This window comes from Candida pseudojiufengensis, assembly GCF_024610245.1.
Source record: "Candida pseudojiufengensis strain CBS 10847 chromosome Unknown scaffold4, whole genome shotgun sequence".
Lineage (NCBI taxonomy): Eukaryota > Fungi > Ascomycota > Pichiomycetes > Serinales > Debaryomycetaceae > Lodderomyces > Lodderomyces pseudojiufengensis.
In genome coordinates, this window is record NW_026261529.1 from 499,367 (window position 1) to 522,926 (window position 23,560).

General features: G+C 32.1%; 10 protein-coding genes across 10 annotated transcripts; 3 read left to right on the plus strand and 7 right to left on the minus strand. All coding sequences in view use genetic code 12, as the record gives it.

Moving 5' to 3' along the window:
* Positions 1-343: 343 nt before the first annotated feature.
* On the minus strand, positions 344-1,303 carry SEC20 (Sec20p; the record flags this gene model as incomplete). Its single annotated transcript, XM_051757656.1, has 1 exon — positions 344-1,303. The coding sequence occupies one exon, from the start codon at positions 1,301-1,303 to the stop codon at positions 344-346; it is 960 nt and encodes a 319-aa protein (XP_051614360.1).
* Positions 1,304-1,433: 130 nt separating this feature from the next.
* KGF55_002920 (RNA exonuclease) lies at positions 1,434-2,948 on the plus strand (the record flags this gene model as incomplete). Its single annotated transcript, XM_051757657.1, has 1 exon — positions 1,434-2,948. The coding sequence occupies one exon, from the start codon at positions 1,434-1,436 to the stop codon at positions 2,946-2,948; it is 1,515 nt and encodes a 504-aa protein (XP_051614361.1).
* Positions 2,949-2,961: 13 nt separating this feature from the next.
* MOB1 (Mob1p) lies at positions 2,962-3,831 on the minus strand (the record flags this gene model as incomplete). The annotated part of the gene is made up of 1 exon (XM_051757658.1): positions 2,962-3,831. One exon carries the CDS (start codon positions 3,829-3,831, stop codon positions 2,962-2,964), a length of 870 nt encoding a protein of 289 aa, XP_051614362.1.
* A 328-nt stretch (positions 3,832-4,159) lies between these two features.
* Positions 4,160-6,718, plus strand: NAB3 (Nab3p; the record flags this gene model as incomplete). Its single annotated transcript, XM_051757659.1, has 1 exon — positions 4,160-6,718. One exon carries the CDS (start codon positions 4,160-4,162, stop codon positions 6,716-6,718), a length of 2,559 nt encoding a protein of 852 aa, XP_051614363.1.
* Positions 6,719-7,615: 897 nt separating this feature from the next.
* CDC37 (Cdc37p) lies at positions 7,616-9,091 on the minus strand (the record flags this gene model as incomplete). Its single annotated transcript, XM_051757660.1, has 1 exon — positions 7,616-9,091. One exon carries the CDS (start codon positions 9,089-9,091, stop codon positions 7,616-7,618), a length of 1,476 nt encoding a protein of 491 aa, XP_051614364.1.
* Positions 9,092-9,380: 289 nt separating this feature from the next.
* KGF55_002924 (uncharacterized protein) lies at positions 9,381-9,746 on the minus strand (the record flags this gene model as incomplete). Its single annotated transcript, XM_051757661.1, has 1 exon — positions 9,381-9,746. The coding sequence occupies one exon, from the start codon at positions 9,744-9,746 to the stop codon at positions 9,381-9,383; it is 366 nt and encodes a 121-aa protein (XP_051614365.1).
* An 807-nt stretch (positions 9,747-10,553) lies between these two features.
* Positions 10,554-13,628, minus strand: KGF55_002925 (guanine nucleotide exchange factor; the record flags this gene model as incomplete). Its single annotated transcript, XM_051757662.1, has 1 exon — positions 10,554-13,628. The coding sequence occupies one exon, from the start codon at positions 13,626-13,628 to the stop codon at positions 10,554-10,556; it is 3,075 nt and encodes a 1,024-aa protein (XP_051614366.1).
* Positions 13,629-14,011: 383 nt separating this feature from the next.
* TSM1 (Tsm1p) lies at positions 14,012-18,292 on the minus strand (the record flags this gene model as incomplete). The annotated part of the gene is made up of 1 exon (XM_051757663.1): positions 14,012-18,292. The coding sequence occupies one exon, from the start codon at positions 18,290-18,292 to the stop codon at positions 14,012-14,014; it is 4,281 nt and encodes a 1,426-aa protein (XP_051614367.1).
* A 206-nt stretch (positions 18,293-18,498) lies between these two features.
* Positions 18,499-19,998, minus strand: KGF55_002927 (uncharacterized protein; the record flags this gene model as incomplete). The annotated part of the gene is made up of 1 exon (XM_051757665.1): positions 18,499-19,998. One exon carries the CDS (start codon positions 19,996-19,998, stop codon positions 18,499-18,501), a length of 1,500 nt encoding a protein of 499 aa, XP_051614368.1.
* Positions 19,999-20,253: 255 nt separating this feature from the next.
* Positions 20,254-23,514, plus strand: ILS1 (isoleucine--tRNA ligase; the record flags this gene model as incomplete). Its single annotated transcript, XM_051757666.1, has 1 exon — positions 20,254-23,514. The coding sequence occupies one exon, from the start codon at positions 20,254-20,256 to the stop codon at positions 23,512-23,514; it is 3,261 nt and encodes a 1,086-aa protein (XP_051614369.1).
* Positions 23,515-23,560: the final 46 nt, after the last annotated feature.

Below are 23,560 nucleotides of genomic sequence, written 5' to 3' on the forward strand. Positions count from 1 at the left end.
ATCCTGGCGTTGGCATTACATCTTTGGCAATCAATAGTAAGTTAAGCATTCAAATTTTTTAATCAATTATTAAGCTTAACTTTATCGACCTCTTCGTCTAAATTTCTATCACTCCAATTAGGATTCTATTGTCGTAAGTAATAATGCTCATTATATCTGCGGACATTTATATGGATTTATCTCATATGTGAACAGTCTCATATCGTTAAAAGTCTAGAAACCTGGAAATATGATATTACAATATTGGGTATAATATGGTTGATTGAAGTGGGTTTTATCAGACAAAATGCTGATTTGTAGGTTTAATGGTATGCGTCCCATACAAAAGTTGGCTTTTTATTTATCAATCTGCTAGTCCATCTGTCAATACCGCTGAAATAGTAGCTTCTAAAATTTCAGATACAGTAGTGATCAACGTAGCAGAAAATGCGTCAGCAACTGTTGCATGTGATGTCGCTATCAATGAAGCGGTAAAATCTCTTTCTTCAACATTCAGACTTTTCTTTCCAAAACTCAACAACCAGCCAAATATGTTAAAAATTTTGAAGAAAGACCATAACAAGATTCTTATTGGTCTTCGTAACACTCTTCTATAAATGACCCAAGAGCAGCATAATAAAAAAAACCCAACACTCAAATAAATCCTTTGTCTATCTTGCTTATCTTGTTTCTCAATAAATTTAATTATACCCTTCAGTTTATTTAATAAATCACTAAATTGAATAAAATTCTCATTTAATTTCGCCAAATCTTTCGTTTGTTGATCAATTGAATCAATATTTAATTCAGATTGTAGTATGGAAGCCGATAATAAATCTCTCGAAGATTGTAATGAGGATGTGATTTTGTTGTTCTGTTCTTGAATTTGTTGAGCGATTGACTTTTCATTGGCTTTTTGTAACGATCTATTTGAAAATAATTCTTCTCTCATTTGAGACTCTGTGGATTCGTTCCCAATTGATGATAAGTCAGTTAGATTGAAATGATCTAATCTCCATTCTTGTAAATTTCTATCTCGTGTATCGTTTATATAAATTTCTAAAAATTTTAGTTTTGATTTTAAAGATTTATATTTCAAGTCATAAATTTGATAAGTGGATGAATCAGCTGCTTTAGGGTTGCTTAATTTTACTATTCGAAGGTAGTCTTTGAAAGTTAGAAGTAATTTATGGATTTGTGAAAAAATAGTTGATGTAGCAATTGAGTATTCTTCTTCATCTTTAATGTCTGTTGTTTGAACCAATAAGTCTAATTGTGAAAACACTTGGTCTTGTATTTGATTTAGCTTCTCATAGATGTCCATTATCAATGATGTAATGTGGTTAGAATTTAGATCATTAGTTTTGAAATTAAATCTCAAACATGTATTAAAAAACCAAAAAATAAATCAATATGATTTTGCAACTAAAGCCAAAACCCACGGCTGATTCAACATGACGAAAAAAAAAGGTACAAAGAAGCCCATGGATCCATCTAAGATAACACCTGAATACATAGAGAAACAACGACGACTAAGAAATGAAAGGAAAGAAAATGAGCGGAAAGAGAAAGAAGCTCGAGGTGTGTTCGATTCACCTGGACCAATTGAAAAATTTATCAAGCGCCCCTTCCTTGAGGTGGAGCCACTCGATGATTCCAAATTTAATATTGCTATAATGAGCTATAATATGCTAGCTCAATGTTTGATTCGAAGAGATTTATATCCAACTAATGGTAAAATATTAAAGTGGTCGGTTAGGTCAAAGATATTACATGAGGAAATAAATTGGTATAATCCAACCATTTTATGTTTACAAGAATGTGACAAGTTTCAATATTATCATTTTTGGCAGGAAGAATTGAAAAAGTTAGGGTATGACTCGAAGTTTTATAGATATAATACGAAAAATCATGGACTTGTCATTGCATTTAAGTTAAATTATTTTACTTGTAAATATCAATCTTTCATAAAATATGACAATCATATTAATTATTTGCCTGATGAAGTCAGACTCCCGGATGCTAGAATCATCACAAAGAACGTTGGCTTTATGTGCTTTTTGGAATTTAAACCAGAATTGTTGAACAAGTATTCATATTTACTGAATAAACACGGGATTATTATTGGGACCACTCATTTATTTTGGCATCCTTTTGGTACTTATGAAAGGTGCTTACAAACATATATGATTCTACACAAGCTCAAAGAATTTCAACACACATTGAGTATACTTTTGAAAACGAATAACGAATTTTATTCGTTCTTCACGGGAGATTTTAATTCAGAACCATTTGATGCTCCATATTTATCGATGGTAAACAAACCTGTTGTGTACGAAGGTTCAGTGAAGAATGCTTTAGGTTGTTCATTGAGTTACACTTTTTCAAAAGAACGATCATTGGATGACGAAGACGAGGAAGAGGAAGTTGAAAAGGATGAAGATAAAATGCAAGAAGAGGATGATAGCGATAATGATGATGAAAGTGGTCAAGAGGATGAATCGAAAGTTCTCGACCAGAGAGAGATCGAAAGACAAAATAACCCGAAAAATCCAGAGCCAGATGTTTTCATACCGACCAAAGAGCTGGAAGAAATTATGAGTCAACTTGAAAATGCACATAATGATTTAAATGTCATTGCGATTTCTCTATATTCTGTTGGCTATAAAATTGTTGATCCCAAAAATGCTTTGAACACGAACAATGAACCATCATTTTCAAACTGGGTAGATAAATGGAATGGGATGCTAGATTATATAATGATAATAATTCCATGGGATAAGAATGAATTTAATAAACCATTAAACAGTGATTCACCACAAAAACTTTCAAAATATGGTATTAAATTAACAAAACTACTTAAATTACCAACCCCAGAAGAAATGGGTGCAAAACCCAATGGACAGCCTAGAATGAATCAATATCCATCCGATCACTTATGTATAATGTGTCAAGTCGAGCTTTTATAATCCCTATAATCTTTTATCTATTCAACATTGTATCTACTAGATCTTCCAATGGTCCATAATCTTTCCTGCTTATCAAATTGAATTCAGTAGCAAATAACACATAATGTTTCAAACTTGTATTTAAATGACTTTGTAAACCTAATTCACTTATTTCATGAAAATGATGACAATATATGTGAGCATAAATTCTAAATAATCTTTTTACTATGGTTTTAACTAAAGTTGGAAATTGATGTGGAAATGGTGCCCCAATTTTAGAGGGAAAAATGTTATCGTTGTCAAAAAAGTTTTGGACCCAATTCATTAAATTCTCGATATATTCACAAGCTGGTAATGATACAGGTTTCTTAGGTGAAGATATTATTGTGGCACTATTATAATTGGAAGATACACCATTTGGATTAGAAGGAGTAGGATTGGAATCTTGCCATAAATATTCATATTCTTCAGTTGCTATCATTCTTGGGCATGTCACTGGGGAGCAAAATTCAGTAATTGCACCGTATAACATATTTATCTGATTATAAAAGTCTACCACGTGGATAGCTAACCATTCGTTCAAATCTTCGTCTCTTGGTAGTTTTACTGCTTGAATTAAAGCATTATCCGACCCTAAAGTTTGCTCAGCATAACTTCTTATATCTTTATGTGATGACACTGGTTGACCAATTTGCGATTGTTGTTCTTGTGAAAAAGCTGGATCCTTGTTTATGGTTTGAAATTGATTCAAAGGCACCTGTTGATGTGTATTTTGTTGTTGTTGCTGGATTGGAAAGGCTGAGTTGTTGATTGGTTGCGGACTAGATATAGGGGATGGTTGCTTTAATTTGAAACCTCTTGTTGATCTTAAAGAGTGTGTGCTAAAATTTTGAAATAACGCCATCTTTCCCAGAACAAAAAATGGTAACTAGTAATCAATAGTGGTAGGTAGAAATTGGTTTGAGCAAAGAAGTTCAGTTGTGATAAAGTAACTTGATGTTTCTTTTCAAGTGATAAGAATGATGGATCCAAGTTATAAAATTGTAATGTTTTGATTATTTCCATTTTGGTAAATAGCTATGAATTACGTAATTACGTATGGAAAATTACATAATAAAAAAAGCAGTTGGTAGTGACAATTTCAATATCAAAAGGGCGAAACAGCTTTATGTAGTAAGCAAGAAAACAGTACATGTTATCATTCAATTCTACAAAACTTAATCAAACTAATAATGGAGGTCAATCCAATAACGCTACATAGGAAGGGATCAGAAAGGCTGCCATCTACGGAAACCAAGTCGGTCGACGAAGTGAATGATAACTCTTCAATAAACCAACCAGTTACAGATGAAAAGGAAGACATTAGCGTGGACAAATTTGTTGTTAATGAATCACAAAATGAAAGTGATAAAGAACAGGTCGGTTCAACAAACGATAAGAAAACTGATGAAATTCATGAAGAAACATACGATAGAGAAACTGATAAGACGCATGATGCATCCGAGTCATCGCCTTTAATTTTGGAGTCTAATACCCAGAAAAAGAAAAAATCTGTTCGAATTGTTGAGCAACCGAAAGTGATAGAAGATCAAGCTTTGGAAGGGCAAACATCTGATGATGAACTGGACGGTGATATAGGTGAAGAGCAGAATGAAGACAAAGTCGAAAGATTTAAAACAGATGAAGTAGATAATGGTCCTCCAGAAGTGAGTTTAACTGAAAACCCACATGGTGAACAAACTAATAATCAATCAAATGATGAAAAGAAAGATGATGACGACGAGTATGATCCTGAAATAGATCAACCCGCTGTACCTAATTTACCCCCAAAACCATCATTACCTACAACTTCGTCATCAAAAACAACACCTCAAACCCTGAATTTGCCAAAAGCATCGGATTCTGTCATTCGTCAAGCATTTGAATACATCATTCAAGATGAAATTGCAAAAAATGCAGAAATTCTACAATTAGGTTTAGATCAACAAGCACAAATATTTCAGAAACGCATTGATAGTTTGGGAGATAGCTTTCCTGGTAGTCATATGAATTATAATCAAGTTTACTCATATAATAAGCCTTTCAAAAATTTGAAAGACCCAGTTCCATTGATACCAATTAATGAATACTGTCGTAGACCAAATATAACAGCTCCAATGTCAGAAGAAGAAGAACAAGAATACGAAGATTTCATAGAAAGGGAAAATCATTATATGAATTTGCAGAATTGGGATGAGTTTCCAGATAAACTGAGACTATTTGTTGGTAACTTACCAGCTAATACTATTTCAAAACAAGATTTGTTTCGAATTTTCTCAAAATACGGAGAAGTCATTCAAATTGCTATAAAAGCAGGTTATGGATTTACACAATTTAGAACAGCAGAAGCTTGTATGGAGTGTATCAAGGGAGAAGAAGGTGTTCCATTACACAACAAAACATTGAGGTTAGACGCGTCAAAACCTCAAAAATCAAGACGTTCTGGTAATCCTGAAGTTAATAATCCAAATTTTAATGGAAGAGGACGAGAAAGACAAGCTGATGATGAGCCAAGTAGAAAGAGAATTAAAGGCAATTGTGATTGTAGTGTGTTTATTACTGGGAAATCATCTGTATTTTTCATCAGAAAAGTTAAAAAAACATTTGCTAATGCTCAAATTACTGTTGACACTGAAGATGTCACTCAAAAGAATATTACTGATGTGCTTAGTGAAGCTGCTTACTCTGGTGTTTTAGGTGCTTGTGTTATTAAAGAACAAAAAGTTGATCTTCAAACTTATGAAACTCAACTAAATGGAGGAATAAAATTTGATGAATATGCAGATATAGATCCGGAAGAGGCTGCTGAAATTATGACCAAAGTGAAATTAGCAAAATATGGAGACAATCCACCGCCTTATTTTCCTCAAGATACAAGTTATAATGATAATGATAAACACAACAATAAAACTGGTGGCCGCCATCATCATAATGAAAATAATAGAGGAAGAAACTTTGGAAATAGAGGTGGGAAAGGTGGTAGAGGTGGTAAGGGAAGATTTAATGATAATTTTAATCGAAATAGAAACAACTTTAATCAAAATTGGTCGAATGATAATCAAATTCCCCAACAACAACCATACATTCCACAGCAACAGCCATATGGTCAAGTTCCACAAGCTCAGTTTTCACCTTATATACCACAAGTGCCTCCACAACAGCATCAGGACTACAACCCTTATGGTGCACCTCAACTACAAGCACCTCCTCAACCAAATTTCAATCAATATGGAGTTCCAATACCTCAGCCTCATCAACCAGCACCTAGCAATCAGAACTATTTGCAAACTTTACAATCTCTTGACCCGGCTCAAGTTCAAAATATGATAAATCTATTACAACAGCAACAGCAACAACAACACGGTACTTCTCCTTTGATGTCAATGAACCCTGCTCAACAGCCACCGCCTCAACCGCAGCCAAGTTTCAGGGGACCTACAATAAATTATGGAAGTTCTGATTTGCGTAGAGATGGTAGAGGTCCAAGAGGAAATTATGGACCTAATCCTGTTAATAATCAACCTTATGGAAATGTACCTCAACCCCATCAAACCACTACTCCTAACCCAAATTCTAGATACAATAACCCAATTCAAAATAATGCTCAAGCAACTGGCCCAAATGCATTGCTTTCTAGATTACAATCAAATCAAACTCAAAATGCAAATAGTTCCTATTCTCAACCTCAATCAAATCAGCAAGATTCGAATGCATCACTTTTGGAAACTTTACAGAAGCTTTCAGGAAATTAACCTTAATTGATGAGCTATTATTGAGCCGTTGCATTGGTTACATTGAGGTACATTATTCATTATGATATGATCGTCATTTAAGTTTATAATGTTCACTATGATGAATGTTTTTATATTTACTAAATAATAAGCCCTACTTTTCTGAACATCCAACTGACAATATTTCTTTTCCAAGGTTATCTAGCATGACCTTCTCAGCCAAGCGTAATGGATATAAATGATACAGTAAAGTTGATTGAATAACTCATGTTAGCTAATTACTATTCCTAATTGTGACTATGATACACCTGACTATATCAAAATTTGATTCATAATTAGTATACTAACTATCCAATTAAGATAGCAAAAGGGATTTTGAGGAGATAAAACTTCAACAACGAAAACGATATTGTCAGATCTGCTACTGTTATTTACAAATTAAAGCCTTTTTTGAGTCAACACACATTCCTCTTGTGAACGTAAAAACTAGGTAACAGTACTCAAAATTGTTAGATCATATCTTAACCAACTTAATAGCATTAAACTTGAGAGAACCAAATAAAGCAAAATCAAGTAATCTTTAGAAACCACGTATTTCATTTCTTTTATGAAAATTATGGTATATGTACTGAAGTGTAGTTTGATTTCATAGAAGTCTCGATTTTATCGATCGTTTTGTCTTAAGTTCCTATTGTTTTTAAAAAATTCAATGCTGGTAGTATTTACTCAGTATGAAACTATCGGAAGTAGCTCATTTCAAAATTGAGAAGTATGAGAGAACTTTGGGTCGAACACTTAATTTTTGATAGTATGTCAGTAGAGTCTAAACAGCTTCAGATGTCAGAAAACACATGTGTTTGATCATTCATTACATTAAAATTCTGATTTTATAAAAGCTCTTAAAACTCTAATATAAGATTAAGTAGATGCTTCTTCATTTCTCAAATTCTCAAATTCCTCTTCATTTTCCAAAATTCCACTGACTGATATGACTCCACACTCATTAAAAACATCCAAAATCTTCTCAGCATCTTCAAACTTTAATTTTGCAAATTCTTTATTAATTTCATCTATATTTTCGGTTTTGATAGCATTTTGAAATTCAATAGGTAATTTTTCATGAAATATTTTATATTCTGGAGTACCTTCTGACGGAATAGCTACAGATAGTTTTGTATTATCATCTAATGCTCTTAGTTGAAGTAATGCTTCTTCTTCTTGACCTTCATTACCTTCAGCTCTTGCCGCTTCTTCTTGCTTAATGATTTCACATCGTTTCGTGATATGATTGACAAGATTAGTGTATTCTTCTTTGAATAATTGCTCTACTTTCGGATCTTTATCTTGAAATTTGCCAAATAGTAATTTAATAGCTCTTATCGTATCATCTTTTGTATTCTTATTGCCTTTCAATTGGGTGACATATTGAATTATTAGTGATTGATGTATTATGTTTTTAGCTTTTGAACTGTCATTACTTAATTGTGCATCAAAAGCAGTCATTAATAAAGCGTCTTTTTGCGATTCGGTACAAATTTTGGTATGTTTAATGAGGTAATCAGCTGACTCGGATAAGTTTTCAGCTGCTATACTGCCAAATTTTTCGGTTTCTGGTAAAATTTCTAATTCATCTAGTAGATCTTTATCCGTTTTAGGTTTTTGAGATTCAACATTAGCTGATGATGGAGAATTAAGGGTTTCAGTGGTGGTAATAGTTTCTTTTTGAGATGATGATGGGGTTGTTTGCAGCTTTTCTTCTTCGTCATCTTCTTCTTTATCTTTATTCAAGAATGACCTATCAAAACCAGTATGTAAATCATCACTCACGATCAATTGAGCTTTTTGGTTCAACAAATCATCCAACTTGATGGTTTGTTTACTCAAAACGTCATCGATTTTATTTCTATGTTCTTTCAAATACTCTATCAATTTGTTTCCATCTGATTTAGCATCCTCGTGATCCTCTTTTATTTGTACAAATAAATCTTCAATCATTTCATTGTATGGTGGAAGATTATCAACTTCTTCTTTGCTGAAAGTCAAGTCTTTCAACCCTTTTCTCAATGTATCACCTTTGTCCTTAATTAACTCTTCATAATTGAAATTTTGTTTAGGATCAAATTTGGTATCTAGAGTTCTTTTAACCAATGATGCATCTAATAATTCTGATGGTTTCAATATTGATAATAAATAATCAACCCGCTCATTTAAATTGGAATACATAGTCAATTGTATTAGAATTGACTTTATCTCAACATTTCTTTGCATTCTTTTTTCATGAATATCTCTTTGTTTCCATTTAATGAATGACTTTTTATCAACATTTGGATGTACCTCAACATCTGAATCATCGGAGATCTCAATTTTGTCCCATTTTGAATAATCAATTGGCATTGTCAAACTGTTTGTAAGTGACTGCAAAAAGTGGTTGATTATCACTTGCAATACTGTTTTAAAGATTGTGTAAATACTTCATAATAATTCTACAAAATTCGATCCGTTTGACGCAAAAATATTTCTGAAACTTGAACGAGACATCAATTTTGCATAGAATGTTCATCAAGAGAATTTCAAACACAGTTTAAAGTGCAACCAAAGTTCAATGTCCAGCACTTGTCAAATAGAGGTTTAGAATTTCATGCAAAGAATTTATGTATATTGATTTGTCGAGATAAAACTAAATTTAAAGAGCTCCGTTTGGTCTTAACCCAGTGAAAAAAGCCAATGCATAACCAGTTGATTCAAAAGTTATAGTGGTACCATTTGGGAAATAGAAAACATCACCTACTTTGGCATTTACTTTGTTTCCAACCTCATCTGTCAATGTAAATTCACCTTCAACCTCTAAAATTATTTTCATTTCATCATAAGTATAGGTATACACTAATGGTTCACCTTTTTCCTGTCTATAAAACCCACAAGAAATTTGTTTATCTTTTGGAGCATCGGAAGTGAAAATATCACCTAAAAATGAATTATTACCTGGTGATGGAATTTGTGGTGGTTTAGCTCCTTGAGCTTCTGCTGATTCTTTGTATTGCATAGGCATATTGAATGTATTTTATTTATTGATTTAATTTGATAGCTTAGTCGACTCTTGAAAAGATTGCAGGGTCTAAAATATAAACTAACTTTTCAATTGAGGTGGATAGGGTTTCATTTTATATCAATCGAGTCAGAATAAGTTGTACATAGTGAGTAGTCTTTTATAAGTACAAGTTGATAAGAATGTAATTTTAACTCGTTTAGGGTTAAAATTCCGAATCTCCTTTAATCAACTCTAAAACGAAAAACTTGAAAACACTCCACTTGCTGCAAATTTATCACAACTCTTTGAATCAGATATTGAAAGCTAGTTGCAGCAACACGCGTAGAGAAATACCACTCTCGAATAACACCCGGCGCTGAAAAACTATTCAATGCTTTTTGCAGAGCAAAGACGTTGCTGATCTAATACACAATTAATATTGAAAAAAAAAGACGTAAAATATATTTTGCGGGCAATACAAATGTTTCTGCTTTAAAACTCTTGGGGACTACCAGGGTATTCAAACTAAGGTCTAGTTGCTCACTACCTATTACTATTTGTTTGGATGTGTAATTGTATGTAAGTACATTGTGAATTTTACTTATTGCAGTTGATTTACCTATTTAGGAAAAATAATCCTGGGCTGTTTCAGATTGTAAAATCGTCGACCATATTTTATTATCAAATAAATAGTAGCTCTCGATATTGATACAAACAAAGCCAATCGGCGGCTGAAACTAAAGAAAACAGGGAACTTAAGCGCATGAGATAAAAGTGATACAATAGTCCTTTGACAGGTTTTATTATATAAAGTTATAGCTTTCACAATCATCCATCGACTAATGGTAAACAAGCATCAATGCATACATCCACATCCCCCTTATTTATGAATATAACATCTTTCAAAATATTTGTGTCCAAAGTAGGAAATACTTCTTTCAACACTTCATATGCATTTTTCATTTGTTCTGAATTAATTTCTTCTTCAGCGGGTGGTTCAGGTTGATATTGAATATTACTTGTCTCAGCGGTACTTTCCGTGGTGTTATTCGAAGATTCGATGTTACTTATTTGTGGAATACTATGTTGTGAACTTCTCGGTGGTAAAGCAGGTGGTGGAGGTGAGCTGATGGGTGCTTTTGAAGATACATAATCTCTACTTGAATTGTTAGGTACAGTATTAGGTTGAGGCAGTGGTGACAAAAAGTTTGAGATTGATCTCGTGAACATCTCTGCACTTGAAAATAATACATTTGACGGAGATATTCCTGTATTCTGGGTAGATGCTTGAACATTTTCCATAGTTTTGGGATTTGAGATGCGCCTTGGTTGTGGTTGGGACAATCGACGTTTTGGAGTTGATGGCCTGCTGCTTCGTTGGTGTTGTTGTTCTGGCTGCTGCTGTAGTTGTTGTTGCTGTTGTTGTACTTGTTGCCGCTGCTGCTGCTGTTGTTGTTGCTGTTGCGTTATGAACTCTTGACGCTGCAACTCAATTTGCCTCAACTTTTCCATCTCCTCTTTCTCCTGTTTTTCTCTCTGTTTAAGTTCAGCATCCCAAGCCTCCATATGTGCGTCAAATTCTTCATCTCTTATTGTTAGATCCTCTCTACTCAAATTTTGAATAAAACTAATAGCACCTTGAATCGATGATAAATAATAACTTGTCTCTCCATGTAATAACCACTCCTCGCCCCTGTAGTTTTCAATATAATGGATGTTACTAATAAGATGACTAGTTTTAGCTTTTAATATGACTAATATAAGTAAAGGAATGAATGAATCAGCATTGGTTTCTTTTTTACTCAATTTCAAATAACTGAATATAATCTTGCATGAATTTAAAATACAAATAATTTTATCTCTAGGTGCTCGATAATTGTTGATTTTGTTAAGCTCCAAAATTGCGAAATGAAAAAAATCTTGACCATCTTTAACATTGAGGGTACTGAACTGAGTCATATCAATATCGAAGTGTGATCCATTGATCCAACTGTACTTCTCTAATTGTGTCGAAAATTCCTTATCTTCTTTCAAATCATCTTGATATGGTTGAGGAATTTGGGATAATGCAGTAGAATGATTGAACACTTCTGGAGGAAAACATAAATCATACAATCTATTCATAATTAATTTTTCTAAACCTTCTCGAGAGTTTTCCAAATCTATACTATCCATTGAAGCAAAAGGTTCGTATAATTTGAATTTCTCATTAGTGAAGCTTTTAAAATCTGTAATAATAGATATTCTTTGCTCAGCTGAAAACGAATGAACTTGCTTGATGTAAGAGCCAAGGAATGATCTTAAATATCTAACGATAGGATCAGCGGGCTTTTTTCTCAATTGTACCAAAAAGTTTTGAAAATCAAATGCTTTGTGAGATTGCTGATGCTGCTCATTCGGATTTACTTTATACTTGATTTTCAAAGGAGTTTTACTTACTCGACTTTTCACTTTTGATTCGATTTCGGTAGAGGGCTCTTCATTGTTTATAACGATTTCTTCAATTCCTTTGTCCTCTGATTCATCACCAGCAATGTCACCTAATTCATTTTTTGTGGATTGCGAACTGTCAGGCAGAGAAACATTTTTATTATAATTTTCCTCAATCTTCGAGCCTTTCAAATGCTCTGAGGAACTTTCCTCCGGTACTTTGGGTACTGTATCCTCCGAGCGTTCTTGATCAAACTCAATTATTTTGTCTGAGTCGATGAGATCCTCAGATTTTTTCAGTTCCTCAGCTATCTGACCCAATTCATTCTTGTAACCAACCTCATCTTGACCTTGACCTTGACCATCATTAGTTTTTTTCGATTCATTTCTTGAATTGTCGATTAGATTGCTTGGCTCTTCAACTGCAATTACTTCTTCATTGGAGTTATGATGAGAATCGATTTTTTGAGTAATATTAGAACCTGCTTTAGTTGATGTTTCTGACAACTCCATGGTTTCATTTTGAGAATTTGATGTTAGATGCTCTTTCTCATTATTGATATCAACGCTTTCTTCTTCGGTAGGTTTTTGCTCTAAATTTGACACATTTGATAATTCGCTGTTAACTATTGTATTTTCTAGTTCTGGTGGATTGTAAGGCTGTATTGTCATACTCAAATATGCGGTTTGATCCATCTTTTTTGATGATAAATTGTGTGATTTTCCATTTGAGTTATCGATAGTGTTGATTAAAGCATCCGGTTTCTTTACTTCTATCATTTTCTCCGTACCTTCCTTTTCTACTTTTCCAATCAAATCCTCATCATCCAGTTGCATTTTCTCTAATTTTTGTTCATGCTCACTATCATATTTTTCATTCTCTATCAGTACATCATTATCAGATTGTTTATCTTGGTTGTTATCATGTTTGATCTCAGAAGTTGAACCGCTTTCACTACTTTTGATATCGAATTTATCAAATAAGCCTATCAAATCCGAGCTTTTAGTGCCCGCACTATCTTTTATCTTCTTTGATGTACCAAGTTTATCGTTATTTTCGGATGCAATAGTTACAACAGGAGGTGCAGTTAAAGTTGGACTAAAACCTAGTTTCGAATTCGAGGGATGTGACTTGATGGATGATGTTTTAGATTCGTTGTAGTTGTTGTTGATGTTGGAGACATTTTTCCCGAAAGACGGCGATACAGCATGAGCTGTCGAGTGTGGAGTATTTGATTCATCATGTAAATCATTCGCTTTTGAGTTGGCATGTGAATCATGTGCATCTGATTTGGGATCATCTCCCGATAGTGTTGATTCAATGTTTGCAGATAAGGATTTGGCTTTGCTTGAGAGTGCTAGGCCATTGTCTGAATTCGAAGTTGAAGACTTTGTTGATGTAGTATTGGTATTATTAGTAGAAGTAGTAGGTGTTGATTTTGAGACATTAAAGGCAAGACTATTGAATGACATTATTGCTTGACTTAAACAGTCATTTATTTTTCAATCTCAGATTATAGTGGTCGTCTTACTAATCTTATCTATGCTTTGATTTATCACAGTTGAAATGATAGTAATGGATGAGGTTTCTATAATGTGCAATATCTGGTAAATAATTAAATTAATTAATATAATAGATCAATTTACAAACTCTAATTTTGTGCTTCTAAATTTTTATATAGGCTCTCACAATTTATCATTTTTTCGTAAAACCAGTTTCTGACCAAGTTATTGAAACTACGAAGAACACCATCTGATATAAGGGATAGATAGTAGTAAAAGTTAATATATACTTATAAGATGATTCACAACTCGATAGAGTCTACGGTATGCATTTGAACTACTTACTGAGGTTTTCATGTCAACTTCTTCAGCTTTATGGTTACTAAAGTATGATTATAAGGATCGATTGTCACCAAAGACTGAGAATTATCTGTTTTATTTTTTGAATGGGATGTGATATCTAGTAATGCATGCTTGTTATTGAACCTGAATTTAATTAAACCTTTGTCAAATGGATCTAACTTTACTAAAGAAGATGTGGGAACTTTGAGTTTTTCGAGTTTGATAGTAACTAAACTTCCGTGAGTCTTAACATACTCTGACTCAAATCCAAGAGTCACCGGTGAGTCTGGAAACTCATTGTCGGATATTTCGATCAATTCAGTTTCTGATCTACGTCTTTCGCTTTTGGTATTCGAATGATGTTCCGATGAAGATTTGAATGATATTTTTAGTGCGGGTCTTTTAAAATTTGTGAAGCCAGATTCTTGGAAACTCGAATTAGATGATTGATATTGAGGACGATGTTGTTGATGATGATGTCTGTTGTTGTGACCATTTTCCTCTACTTTGCTGGATTTTCTACTTGATATCAAAGCATTAGAAGACTTTCTCGATATCAATTGGATTTTAAACCTACCTTCTCTTCTTAAAACAATCTTTCCGTCACCTAAATGTTTAGCAACGACTTTTTTCTTGAATTCTTGCAAAGGTAAGCTTGGGACTGGTAATTTTACAATTAAAGAATCATGTTCTTGATATAAAATTTCTGAAATCAAGAATAAATTTCTTTTTTCAAGGTTTCCAAGTAAAGACGAATGAAGTAATTCCCATAAAATATTTTGCAAACTCGTATTTGGTGCCAAGTCTCTTCTTAATATTTCTATTGCACCCATTATAGTTGTTCTAGCAGATTTGTCATGCTTTGATTTCATGTCAGAACTCGACCCTTCATCAATTATTAACATCCTGGAAGAATCCAATGGACCCGTATTAGCATTAGTTATTTCACTCCGCTCATCTTCAAAATTGTTATAACTCCCATTAATTGCAATCAAACATATAGACTCAATTAACGTTGAAATCAACTTCTTGGTGTACAATGTTCTGTAAAAGTTTAAAAGGCTAACTTTCAAAAAATACTCATTAATCTCTTCATTACTCATATCGCTCAACAACAACAAGCCTTTAAACGACTCAATTCTTATATCAATTGGATTATCATCTAATGTGTTGAGTAACAACTCTTCCAAGGGTATTTTTATTGCTCCTGCTAGTGCCATTCGTATTCTTGATCGTACACATGTAATCTGTAATACTTTTTGAAAAGATGGTCTCCATTCATCCAATTTCTGTATCCTAACAATTTCCTCATAAACTTTCTCAGCAAAATCAACATTGTTACTTTCAGGCAAATCTTTTCGCCATCCACTTATTGCACAAGTCGTTAAAGCAATGATCAAATCTCTCATGTATAACGAATCTTGATATTCATTCATAGAATTATCGTTATACTTCACTAAGTTATATATGAGATTTTGTATTTCGTATGGAACTTTACCTTCATGATTTTTAACTTTACTTAAAATATTTGGAATTTCTCTTTGAATCAAAAAGGATTTAAAGTCATTAAAATCATTTGATTTTGGAATTGTACTATCAGGAAAACAATATAGCTGCTTATAGGCTCTAATCAAATACTTTACTCCAATAAAATCGTTCGACTCATTCGAATGATTAGTTAAGGATTCAGCTGCTGCAATTCTTACACCGTAGAAATACCTTTCATCCATTATTGTCCTCACCAATGCTGTACAATAAACAATAGACGGTTTTTCAATTTCCCCAAGATACCTGATGGCATCAATTTGAGCTTCAACATCTCGATCATACACAAGTTGTGATCCGAACATAAAGTCTGGTTGCAAAACATCAACTTTAGCTATCCATTCACAGTCAACGTCTCCCCTAATCCATTCAAATGGTTCACTTGCTAAAGAATCTTCATCTCTTTTATCCCAATCTCTCAATTCCCATCTTTGCATCTCTTGGTCCTTGGTTAAAACATCTCCAAACTGATTAAAATTAATACCTGGATCTACTCCTTCATCTTTTTTCTTGATTTTTCGAATTTTTTTGGACAATTGTATGTCGATTGTAGTTTTCATTTCTTTTATATGAATGATATGTTCGTATGGCGTACCATCGGACTCATGAACCCTAATAGTCATTGGACCAGTGAACACATTCTGCCTTATAGTCACAGGTTCTTTATTCAAGTAGCATAAAGCATCATCTATAAATGAATTTGTATTTAATGGCACTTCTTTGTTTTCATGATGTTGAACTTGCCGTATAATCATTTCGATCATACCTTTCTTTTTGTTGAACCTTTGACTTATCTTAAAGCTTGGCGTACCAGCACCAAACACCCATTGCTTGAAAAAACTTTCCAACTTATTCCTATTAACTTTTTCACATACGTATTGTAAATGATCAGTTCCTAATGATCCATTTGGTAATTCACCAGACATAGCTTGTAAAAAAAGTTTTGGAATTACTCTCGATAGTCCAAATGATTTATCCGTCTTGGTCATTCTGTTATTTAAAATGAAAAAAATCATTGGTGATTTTAGCTTAATGAAATCTAAATCATTTTCTGACACGGGGTATTTTAAAAATGGATTAGCAAGAGGTCGTTTGTTGATATCCTCTTGAACTATTTTGCTATTTAACTTCTTCAACTTATATCGATACTCATTAGTTCCCATTAACTTTTCAATAAAAGAAATTGCCATAAATCCAGCAATTCCTATTGTACACCATATATCTTCAAAACTACGAGGTACAATATTTATTCCTGACCATTGACTAGCAATACTCCTCAATAAGACATCAGTGGTGGTGAACATTGGTTCAATTAGGTCCGGGGGATAAAGTAATGATGATGACATGATTGATAATCCAGCATACCCATTATGCCCCACAGGTGAAAATTTGATAAATACAAAACTATATGAACTAAAAGGAAATGAACCAAATTCATTCAGAAAATAATCCAATGCTTTATGTGCTATAATACAAGTATTTTTCGCCAATTCCATATCTTCTGGTAATGCATAGATGGTAATTGGAGAACTGTTGCTTTCTTTCTCATTAAAATCATTAACATCATTATTTTCATTAATATCATCAAAATCGTTATTATTAGATGCTGAATTTTCAACTAAAACAAAACTATCAAAAAATCCTATTGCCCAGCCAACATGATGTGCCGAAACTGAATTAAAAATGGACCAAGAAACTACTTTTTTCGATAGATCTATTTGGTGTGGAGTTTCCTTAACATTATTTACATCTGCGGCACAAACAACCAAATCTGGATTATCTTCATTATCTTCCACATCGTCTTCTTCATTGCTTTCAGTTCTTTTCTTTTGCTCCAAAAAATAACGAGAAGCCTCTTTTGATCCTATCAACCTAGGATGTCCAATATCTCGTAAAGTTCTAGGCACACTTACCTCTAGTGACCATGTTGATCGACTGTTTAAACTATCTATGCAAGGAACCCATGATGATGTGGAAACGTTGTATTCTGAATTACTAGTATAGACATGCCATGATTTTTTATTCAAATCTTCATTTGTCACAAAATTTATTCCATTCTTTGAATTTTTCAAACTGTATTCAATTTTAATATGAATTGGTGTATAAACTTCACTCAATGTATTCTTAGACTTTAAATGAGTAGGAGTCATTGTATTTGGTTGACTACCTAATGGAGTTGTTATCGAGTTCACATCAGTTAATTCAAACTTCATATTATCAGGTAGTAGAATTTTCAATTCCTGAGTGTTAATTATGTCAAGCGGATCTTCCTCTTCACGATCATACTTCTCCGCAAATATGTAATTTAATTTTTGCTTTATGAAATGGTGTTGGTGCATGTTGTATCTATCCGAATATAAGTCAAATACATTGATTTTGTCGTCTGGAATATCATCTCCAAACATCGAAGGATCATTCATGTATAGCATGTCATCATAAATGTAATTTAAATTTCTTATTCCATTAATAAATATGTTTTTAATTTTCATTTCACGGCAATCCAATTTGATTATTTTTAGTTTGTTGGATAATGGTAAAACTGTAATTTCTGTAACTCCTTCAATGAAATTATTTGATAAATCAACATCTATATTGATTTTTTGATGCCCTATTTTAAACATCGATTGTCCTGTTAAGTTTGAAGGCATACCAGACAATCGAGGTCTAGGTGTTAATTGTGAGAGCCCTCCCAACATTTTATGCATTCCCGAGCCATTTGTAATTTCATCTGGATTCACCGAGGGCATAACCTTGCTTCATGAAATGGATTGAGTTAGATTTTAAATTTAATCTAGTAACTAATGAGTTTGTTTGTTTTTTTCAGTTTGATTATGGAGTTCGTTTTGCGCCTGCATACAACAAAAACATATACCGAGAATAATACTCAGAAGATGATAAAATTTGATTTACTTCATTACTCTCATTTCTATAAAATTTATATACATCAATTCTACTAATTAACAAGATAATCAAATTTGTTATATTTTGTACTCCACTCAGAATCAATTTCACTAGCAGAGGTTTCCAATGTAGGAAACGAAAGTATCTTACCATCTTGCATCACAATAGGTAAAGCATCCATTCTACTATCAATTGCATATTTGAGCTTCAAAGAATTGCCAACCATTTTGCAATGTAATTTGTGTGAGTAAGGAATAACAACTATCAGTAATTTCTCTTTTTTCTTTGATCGAAATCGTAACCAAAATCGTTTATCGAATAGAAACCACTTTGACCAATTTTCATCAATATTCAACTTTTGCTCCAAGCCTAACACTTCAGAACGTGTCAAGGGTGCTCTTGTTATTTCCATATAAACTGAGGACGGCTTAGTTGAAATATTAAATTTTAAGTTCATCATAGTGCATTTCAAAGGAGTAGGTCGATTCATATTCAACCAATTTGCAATTTTCGGTACTAGTTGTCTTTCCAATTTTGCATATGCCCAATGATAATGATTTAAAGTGGAATAAGGATATAGTCTTTGATATAAAAATCTGCTTACAGTAATTTTGTTGGTACCCGCAAAGTAATTTTTTGGCAACTCTATGAGTAATTTACTAAATGATGGTGACTCATGAATCTTGTTAGATCTAGAAAGAGATCGGTGCATCAAATATGCTTTTCTTTCGAAGTCTTCAACTAGATTCACACAGCTTTGATGAGTTTTGATAATTTCATCTTTCATAATTGACTTATATGGAAATAATTCTGAGGAGCCATGTTTAGATTCAAATTCTTTCAACTTATCCGGTAAAGTTTCTCCAATAACTTTTCTTAAGTAATTTCTCCTTGTCAAATTGATATCCGAATTTGTTGGGTCTATCACGTATGGAATTTGATTTGTTTGACAGGTTCGTAAAATTTCTTGTTTAGTAAAACTCAAAAACGGTCTCAATATTTTAACTCTTTGAAAACTCAACAATTTTGAAGGATTCAAATCACTTGTCAAAGGCATAGTTGCAATACTTCTAGTTCCAGCTAATCCAAAAATTGATGAATTACCTTGTAGTCTTTGAATAAAAGTTTCTAATTGATCATCTTGATGATGACCTAAAAATAAAGCTGGTGCACCTAGATCATTGCAAATAGTGTTCATTATCTCATACCTTTTAATTCTAGCAATTTCTTCAAAATTAGTGATCGTCTTGGGATCTTGAACATTATATTCCAATTTTTTGATGACATGATTAACACCCCATTTTTCCACATGTTGTGTCAAGCTTGATGCTTCCACGTCTGAACCATATCTATAATTGTGATCGATAGTAATTGCATGGATATTCAATTGATTCAAATTTACTGAGGTTCTCTTAAACTCCGAAAGAAACCATGTTAATAACATAGAATCTGGGCCACCAGACAAAGCTATGGCTACATTTTTAGGTGGGCATTCAAATGATGATAACACTCTGTTTAGTGACAGCTGAAACAGCTTCAAAGTAATTGTCATATAAACATTTATTGATGGTGTTTTACTCTAAATTACTTTGATTTAATAAATTAATGGTCGTGTGAAACAAGTGTTTTAAGTTGATTTTGTATTTGCAATTTTGGTTGTACTGAAAAAAAAAAATTTGTTTCATTTATTATGATCTTGAAAAATTAATTATTAGTCACTTTAATACAACCTATTATATTAATAATCATATTCATATCACTTTAAAAACAACATACTTTTACTCATATTAATTCAACGTATCGAAAAATGAGTGAACAAGTAGCTAATAATGTTCCACAGGGTTCATTTAGCTTCCCCAAAGAGGAAGAGAAAGTTATTAATCATTGGGAAGAAGTTGATGCATTTCAAAGAACTTTAGAATTGACTGAAGGATTACCGCCATTTGCATTCTTTGATGGTCCACCATTTGCAACAGGAACTCCACATTATGGTCACCTTTTAACATCAACAGTTAAAGACATTATACCACGTTATGCAACTATGAATGGTTATCATGTAGAAAGAAGATTTGGTTGGGATACTCATGGTTTACCAGTTGAACATGAAATTGATAAAAAATTAGGAATTACCTCGAAAGAAGATGTTTATGCAATGGGTATTGACAAATATAATGCAGAATGTCGATCCATTGTTATGAGATATGCAGATGAATGGAGAAAAACTATAACAAGATTAGGTAGATGGATTGATATGGATAATGATTATAAAACTTTATATCCAGAATTTATGGAATCAGTATGGTGGGTTTTCAAACAATTATTTGACAAAGGTTCAGTTTATAGAGGATTAAGAGTTATGCCATATTCAACTGCTTGTACTACTCCATTATCAAATTTCGAAGCTCAACAAAATTATAAAGATGTAGTTGATCCAGCTATTACCATTGCATTCCCATTGGTTGATGATGAAAATACAGTTTTAGTAGCATGGACCACAACTCCATGGACTTTACCAGCAAATATTGCCTTAGCTGTTAATCCAGATTTTGAATATGTAAAGATTTTTGATGAAAAAGCTCAAAAGAATTATATTTTATTAGAATCATTGATTGGAACATTATATAAAAAACCAAAAGATGCTAAATATAAAGTCATTGAAAAAATAAAGGGTAAAGATTTAGTTGGATTAAAATATGTTCCATTATTTAATTATTTTTATGATACATTTAAAGATTATGGTTTCAAAGTTATTCCAGGTTCTTATGTTACAAATGACTCAGGTACTGGTATTGTTCATCAATCTCCATCATATGGTGAAGAGGATTTTAAATGTGCAACTGCAGCTGGTGTTATTGATGAAAAAAGAACTCCACCAGATATTGTTGATGATTCAGGTAATATGAGAAAAGAAGCAGAATTGGTTGCCGGAATGTATTTTAAAGATGCCGACAAAGTTATTATCAAAAAATTGGTGGAAGAAGGTAGAATACTAGTAAATACTCAAGCTAAGCATAATTATCCATTTTGTTGGAGATCAGATACTCCATTAATGTATAGAACTGTTCCTGCTTGGTTTGTAAGAATTGGAGAAATTATTCCTGATATGTTAAAAAATGTTGAAAAAACAAATTGGGTTCCTTCAAATGTAAAAGAAAAAAGATTTTCAAATTGGATTGCAAATGCAAGAGATTGGAATGTTTCAAGAAATAGATATTGGGGTACTCCTATCCCAATTTGGGTCAGTGAAGATTATGAAGAAATGGTTTGTGTTGGTTCAATTGATGAATTAAAAGAATTATCAGGACGTAATGATATAACTGATTTACATAGAGAATCAATTGATGATATTACAATTCCTTCAAAAAAGGGTAAAGGACAATTGAAAAGAATTGAGGAAGTTTTTGATTGTTGGTTTGAATCAGGTTCAATGCCTTATGCTTCAAAACATTATCCATTTGAAAATAACCAAAAATTTTTAGATGCTTTCCCTGCCAATTTCATTGCTGAAGGTTTAGATCAAACTAGAGGTTGGTTTTATACTTTAACAGTTTTAGGAACTCATTTATTTAATACAGCACCTTATCAAAATGTTATTGTTACAGGTATTGTATTAGCAGCTGATGGTAAAAAAATGTCAAAACGTTTGAAAAATTATCCTGATCCAAGTTTAATATTAGATAAATATGGAGCTGATGCATTAAGGTTATATATGATTAATTCACCAGTTTTGAGAGCAGAAACTTTGAAATTTAAAGAAGATGGTGTAAAAGATATTGTATCAAGTGTATTATTACCATGGTATAATTCATATAAATTCTTCAAAGATAGTACTGACTTATTTAAAAAAAACACTGGGGAAACTTTTATTTATAATCCGGACTTAAAATCTTCCAATATTATGGATAAATGGTTATTAGCATCAATTCAATCATTAATTAAATTTATTCATGAAGAAATGAATGGTTATAGATTATATACTGTAGTTCCAAGATTATTAGCATTAATTGATGATTTAACAAATTGGTATATTAGATTTAATAGAAGAAGATTAAAAGGTTATGATAGTGATGATAAAGAAGATACAAAACATGCATTAAATACATTAGTTGAAGCATTATTAACCCTTTCAAGAGCAATGGCTCCATTTACACCATATTTAGCAGATAATATTTATCAAAAAATAAAATCATCATTTAAAGAAGAATATTTAAATTCAATAGTTGTTAATCCAAAACATAAAGATTTAAGATCAGTACATTTTTTAAGTTATCCAAATGTAAGAGAAGAATATTTTGATGAAGAAATTGAAATTAAAGTAGGTAGAATGCAAAAAGTTATTGATTTAGCAAGAAATATTCGTGAAAAAAAAATGATTAGTTTAAAACATCCATTACAAGAATTAGTTATTATAAATTCAAATCCAAAATTTAGATCTGATGTTGAAAGTTTAAAAAATTATATTAGTGATGAAATAAATGTTCGTGATATTATTATAACTGATGATGAATCTAAATATAATGTTGAATATTCATGTGTTGCTGATTGGTCAGTATTAGGTAAAAAATTAATGAAAGATGCCAAAAGAGTTAAAGCTGCTTTACCAAATGTTCCATCAGAAGAAGTTAAAAAATTTTCAGAATGTGGTAAATTAAATGTTGATGGAATTGATTTAATAAGTGAAGATTTACAAGTATTAAAAGGTTTATCAGAATCAATGACTTCAGAAGGTCAAGAATTTAGATCATATCAAGATTTATTAATTATCTTGGATACAAATATTCATCCAGAATTAGAAAGTGAAGGATTTGCAAGAGAAATTTTAAATAGAATTCAAAGATTAAGAAAAAAAGCTGGATTAAATTCAACTGATGATATTCAAGTTAAATATAAATTATTAAAAGATAATATGAATTTTGAAAAAGTATTGAATGATAATAAAGATTTAATTTTAAAAACTACTACTTATCCATTAGAACCAAGTGATGAAACAAATAATAAAGAAATTATTATTGATGAAGAACAACAAATTAATGATACTGTATTTAATTTACAATTATTAAAATTATAGTTTGATTATTTATATAATGTATATACTTTAATGAAAAATGATAGAA